Source organism: Piliocolobus tephrosceles, chromosome 3, assembly GCF_002776525.5.
Source record: "Piliocolobus tephrosceles isolate RC106 chromosome 3, ASM277652v3, whole genome shotgun sequence".
Lineage (NCBI taxonomy): Eukaryota > Metazoa > Chordata > Mammalia > Primates > Cercopithecidae > Piliocolobus > Piliocolobus tephrosceles.
The window spans coordinates 133,729,966-133,735,965 of NC_045436.1; the positions used below are offsets into that span (position 1 = coordinate 133,729,966).

A 6,000-nucleotide genomic window follows, 5' to 3' on the forward strand; every position below is an offset into this window, starting at 1 on the left:
CTAAATAAAACAAGACCAAAAAAATTAAAGTTTATTTTAAAAACTGTCGGCTGGGCATGGTGGCTCATGCCTGTAATCCCAGCACTTTGGGAGGCCGAGGTAGGTGGATCACCTGAGGTCAGGAGTTTGAGACCAGCCTGGCCAACATGGTGAAACCCTGCCTCTACTAAAAACACAAAAATTAGCCAGGCATGGTAGTGGGTGCCTGTACTCCCAGCTACTAGGGAGGCTGAGGCAGGAGAATCGCTTGAACCCGGGAGGTGGCGGTTTGCAGTGAGCAGAGATTGCGTCATTGCACTCCAGCCTGGGTGACAACAGCAAAACTCAATCTCGAAAACAAACAAAAAAACTGTCAAGTTCATATTTACTGCTACCCATGCTCAAGAATCATAGAGAAGTAGTCAAGTTCTATATATACCTGAGGCATTCACTCATTTATTAGGTGCCTATCCCATCCCAAACCCTGTGCCAAGAACCTTTACAAATATCTGTAAGGCCAGGCGCAGTGGCTCATGCCTGTAATCCCAGCACTTTGGGAGGCAGAGGTGGGCGGATCACCTGAGGTCAGGAGTTCAAGACCAGCCTGGCCAACATGGTGAAACCCCGTCTCTACTAAAAATACAAACATTAGCCAAGCACAGTGGCGGGTGTCTGTAATCCCAGCTACTCAGGAGGCTGAGGCAGGAGAATCGCTTGAACCCGGGAGGCGGAGGTTACAGTGAGTCAAAACTGCGCCATTGCACTCCAGCCTGGGCAATAGGGTGAGACATTTTCTTAAAAAAAAAAAAAAAACTCTCTAATCTTTAGGGCAATCATCTTAAAAGAGGGGGCATTATTCCCATTTTAGGGACAATACTAATTCCTGATTTACAGATGATAATTATGGCTAACACATATTGAGCCTGTACTATGAGGCACCATTCCAAAAGTTTTACATGTAGCAACACATTGACCGGCACAGAGAGGTTAAGTAATTTGTCGAAAGTCACAGAGCTAGTAAGTGGCAAAACTAGGATAAACAATGAAAGCTCAAAAAGGTTAAGCAATTTGCTCTAAGGCCACCAAGCTGTCAGTCATGAAGCCATCAGACCAACACAAGGTAGGCAGGCCTGTGCTCCTCCCACTTGTCATCTGCCTGGTTCCAGGGGCATATTTGGATTCCTGCACTCACCAGTGCCCAGTGGGAAATGCCTGAGGGATGGCAGGCCCTAGAGCCTAATGCAACCTGAAGAGCACAGGCCTCATCTGCAGGAGCCATGACCTATAATTCTTAAAGAGGAGACATAAATAGAGATCTTGATTTTAAAATCTCTAGATTGCTTAATAATGCGCCTCAATGTTTTCTGAAAAGCATCATGTAGGCCAAAGAAAACATGTCTCCGCGGGCTATCAGATTACAACTGCTCTTTACTTATTAAGAGTCTTAGGTCAAAAGATGAGCTGTATGATCATGTCCAAAAAATGTCAGAAATCAGAGCTGCTGCGCCAAGCCGACTCAACTCAATTCCTCTCTACATACAACAAAGATTTACACTGGATTTGCCCTCCAGGCAAACTTTTACCTCCTCTAACTCACTCCCAGGCCTTCCTCATTCTGGACTTATAGCTGTGGCAATATCTATTCAAGTTACCAAAACTGCACATGAAATTTGCATATTTGGATTCCTGCAAATGTCATTTGAGCTCAACTTTTAAGTTACCACACATTAATGCAGCAAAAGAAAGCACTTCCCACATCCTAGCCTGCCAACTCTTAAACTAAATTCATTCTGAAGAAAACGCTGCCACAGCCTTGACCACTACTTTGAAGGGGTCCCCACACTGCAGTCCAGCTCTGAGAATTCTGCTAGAGACACCGAGGTTCATTTCCTTGTGTCCTTCTTTAATCCCCTGGAAGAGACTTGAGGAAATGAGTCAAAACCCTAAGGGTAACTTCGAAGGGCTGTCAACAATAGCAGCACAATTCATCACCACAACATCTGTATATAAATGTGCTCCAAGGGAAGCCCGCACAATACTTGGCACATTTCTGAGGAGAATTTCTTTTGGGAGAAAAAATGGCTTTGGATGGTATATTGTCGTGCTATCCAGGGTAAATAGCCAATGGCATCAGCCATAATTGGGGGTGTTCTCTTTCACACCTATGCACAAGACCATTTTTATGTTTTCGAGTGGGAGATGAATTTTTAACTGGCTTGCATCATCATTTTAGAAACAGCTTACCTTCATTTCTGAGGAACGCTAACTAGAATGAGACAGCTAACAACTAAGCCAGCATACCACAGGGTCAAATGCCTACAACCCTTCCTCCAAGCTAAAATTTAATTAATCCTCCCTCCACAAATAGTCCCCTTTCATAAGACACGCAATTCTAAATATTTTTCACCAAAATTGGGAAGGTAGTGACATTGGCCATTCTGCATTCCCAGAACTTCCAGCAATCCCTGGCACATAGTAAAAACTCATTAAATATTTTTGAATGAGTCTTACTACAGATTCTAGTGAATCATGTGAATGGTTAAAGAGCTGGGCACATACAGCCAACCTCATCAGGCTTCACCACTGATGACCTGGCGCTTATCCTTAGCCAGTTTCTCCAGCTGTAAAATGTTAGGGGTAATAATACTACTACTTACTAGGCTCATTGAGACTACTAGAAATAGCAGGTAAAGCCCCAAGCAACAGGCCTGGCACACAGTTTCCAACTGAAGAGCAACAACTATGTATAACACACATGTCATACAAAATTTAAGGCCCATTACAAAGCATGCTATAAATGCATAGTATACATGATTTAGAGAGTCATGAGGAAAAAATATGGGGATGAGTGGGGGAAAAAACAGAATAGGGATAAATGAATTATCTGGGATATTTATTTGGGATATTTCCAGCAGGATAATAACTTAGACTGCCTTGCGTACAGCTGCTGAGAATGACTCCAGCCTCACACCTGCAGGAACGAAGCGGGGAAGGTATGATTCACCATTCCTTGCAGCTTCATCCTGTTAGGCACAGGAGCTGTAATAATGGGATGGTGGTGGGGGGAGGAGGAGAATGACTGTTAGGACAAAGTGGGCACCTCCTAGCCCTCAAAGGGCAATGCAGAGGAATATATGGGAATTGAGGGGTGGGAAGCATAAGCCACAGCTCCTTGCTGCAGCCAGGGGCAGACTGGTCAGATGCACCCATACTCCATGAGGTCCCCGTGAGCAGGAGAGGCAGAGGAATTTCAATGAGGCAGACAAGGACCGGGGGAACAGTTGAAAAGAGTGCTGAGTCTACACTCAGAACATTGGAGGAGAATTCTGGACCCAAAGGATCCTTCATGATGCAGATGCCTCCTTGTACTCTGGAGGACACTGGGTTCCCCAGAATTTAAGCAACCTACCTTAAGCAACCTGCCCAAGGGCACGCAGCCAAGAAATGGCAGAGAAAAGGAGAACCCAGGGGACAGAGCAAGGCTTTGTCGTTACACCACACTGCCCCCCCAGGAGACAGACCTTAAAATTCCCTTTGCCAAAAATCTATTGGGAAGAAGAAAACCATTGATTCTTTTAATTTTGTAAACGGGAGATAGATATTCGATGTGGTCTTTCTAGTCTCCTACTGGTGTCTAGTTCACGTACCTTAACTGATATTAAAAAGGTCAAGGCACAAAAACATAAAGACCAGATGTGTTGTTTTAAGCTAGGTGATCAAATCCTCCAGGGAATCCGAACACTCCCTCGTGACCCCTGCTGACCCCTCCTGCTGCACAGGGGTCCAGATGCAAGGCCTCTCTGCCCCCACAGGAAAGCCCTCACAATAGTTACAAGACCAGGACACAGGAGACTACGCCTGGAGACTTTATAGAGAAACTGACCGGTAGTAGACAGTCTCACAACCGTTCATTGCGCCGCTTCCTTTCAAGCGCTTGATTCCAGCTAAGACTCACTTTCTATCCTTACACCATCAAGGTAACCTTAAAGGTTTGTTTTAAAAATGACCTGGGAGAGAGCAGGGCTTCAGGGGTGAGCTGGGCGACCTGCACTCGCGCGCACCAGCGACACCTGGAAAAAAGGGAACGGGAGGCAGGAATCTGACCGAGGGGCTCCAGCAGCCTGCGAATCCTTCACCTAAGACCCAAGTTCCCGCGCGGATATACCTGGTTTTTTGTTACAGCTTTAAGAACTGAGTAGGATTTGCAGAAAGTTCCACTCCATCTCCCACCCCACCCCCAGGCAGCCCTGAAGTATAGACGTCCCCTCCCCGGGGACAGGGAGGCAGGCGGTCACAAATCTCAAAAATTTCCAAAGAAAACAGGATCTGCGAATACAGGTCGCAGATACCGGGACTAGGGGCTTCCAGAGGCCGCCAGGCAGGCCGGGCACACTGGCCGGCGTGCTAGGCAGCCAGGGTCAGGGCACGCATAGTCCCAGCACGCTGTCCCTTGCCTTCCCGGAGAAGGCGGCAAACGCAGCTTCTAGCCGCCCCGGGGCGCGTGGCAGGAATGAAACGGCGCCGCGGCCGAAAGGGGCGAGCACGGGATATACGGAAGCAAAAAGTCTGCAACCTAGCGGCTGCTTTCCACACGCCCTGCCCAAGTTGTCCCTGTACCCACCACCTCCAGGCTCGCGGGAGTCCGGCCCCACAGCCGCACGCAGCGCACTCCCAGCGCAAAACCCTAACCCGGAGGCGGGGAAATCCGCAGGCTTCGATTCGTCTCCACGGGTGGCGCAGTGAGCAGAGGCGGCAGCGGGTCGGTCCCCAGCTCTGGGCACAAAGAGCGCCTGCGGTTGGAAGGCAGCAACCGCAGAGGAGAGAAAGGGCTCTCTAACTTTGCCCTCCGCGCGGCGGAGAACCTGCAGGCAGGTCCTCCTGGGCACCGGTCACACACACGCAACTTTTAACAAAAGGAAGCTGCGGCCGCGCCTCGCACGGCGAGAGAAGGCGCTCGGTGGGAACCCCTGAGCCCCTCGCCTCCGCCCCCCGCGCAACGTCGGCACAAAAGCCACCCCAAACTCGCACGCAGCCTGCAGCCTCGCTCACGCCTAACCTCCCCTCGCTGTCCCCATTCCCTAAGAACCCCGGCTTCGCGTCCCCACCACTAGCAGCTGGGGTCTCCTAGCGCAGGTGAGCGAGGCAAGGCGCAGGAGAGTCCGAGGGCCACCTGGAGTCTCCCCCCGGAGACTGGAACGCACGGGCACAGAGGGCCCGTAGTCCTCTCTCCGGATGCACCCCGGCGTGTACCACCCTCCCGGGCACAGGCTTCGCCGGGGAGTCGCACGGTCGGGGTGCGACCGCGCCGCGGTGACCCACCTGTCTGGACGTGGAGCAGGAAGAGCAGAATGCAGAGAAAATCCCAGGCGCCGCGAGCGCCTCTCATCGCGGTGGCTGCGCTGGGATCCCAGCTCTGGTCCACGTTCCAGCTCTCGCCCAAGTGCAGCGAGCGCGGCAAAGCCGAGCCCCCAGAGCTGTGAGCGCCGAGCAGCAGCCCCTCCTCCCAGCGCCCTCCCTCTGCGCGCCGGCCACGCCCCTCCTCGCCTCCCCTCCCTCGCGCCCGCCCGGGCCTCGCTCCTTCCCGGCGGCGTCTGGCCCCTGCTCTTTCGACGTGTTAATGCCAGGGGGCTGTGCCTGCGAGGAGGAGGGCGCGCGCGCGCCCTAGCTCCCAGCTCTTGACCCCGGAGCCCCTTTCTCTCTCCACCTCTCCACCCCTGGGATGTAGTCGGCCCGCCCGAGGCTGTTCCCGGACGAAAGAGGTGCTGCCCGCTCGCTTTGTGAAGCTGGGCACCACGCGCACGTTAGGGCACGGGCCCGCCACCTGCCAGGTGCTCCCCAGACAATAAAGGACGGCTGCCCGCCCTTCGAGCACGTTCGGGCGGGAGGAAGCTGGACGCCGCTGCTGGTGGAGGTGACACTGGGATGGGGAGGGGAGCGTTAGGAAATTGAGCCCCGACATTACCGTCCAGGCCTGTTAGGAGCGCGTGGCACCGCAGTAAAGGCTGAGCCCGGCTTAGCTAA

General features: G+C 52.1%; 1 protein-coding gene across 1 annotated transcript in view; it reads right to left on the reverse strand.

Annotated features, from left to right (window-relative positions):
• Positions 1 to 5,446, reverse strand: part of KIT (KIT proto-oncogene, receptor tyrosine kinase) — an 82,873-nt gene extending 77,427 nt beyond the window's left edge. Inside the window, exon 1 of the mRNA XM_023183161.1 lies at positions 5,299 to 5,446. Coding sequence (XP_023038929.1) covers positions 5,299 to 5,365 — 67 coding nt within the window. The 5' untranslated portion in view covers positions 5,366 to 5,446. The remainder of the gene's footprint in view (positions 1 to 5,298) is intronic.
• Positions 5,447 to 6,000: the final 554 nt, after the last annotated feature.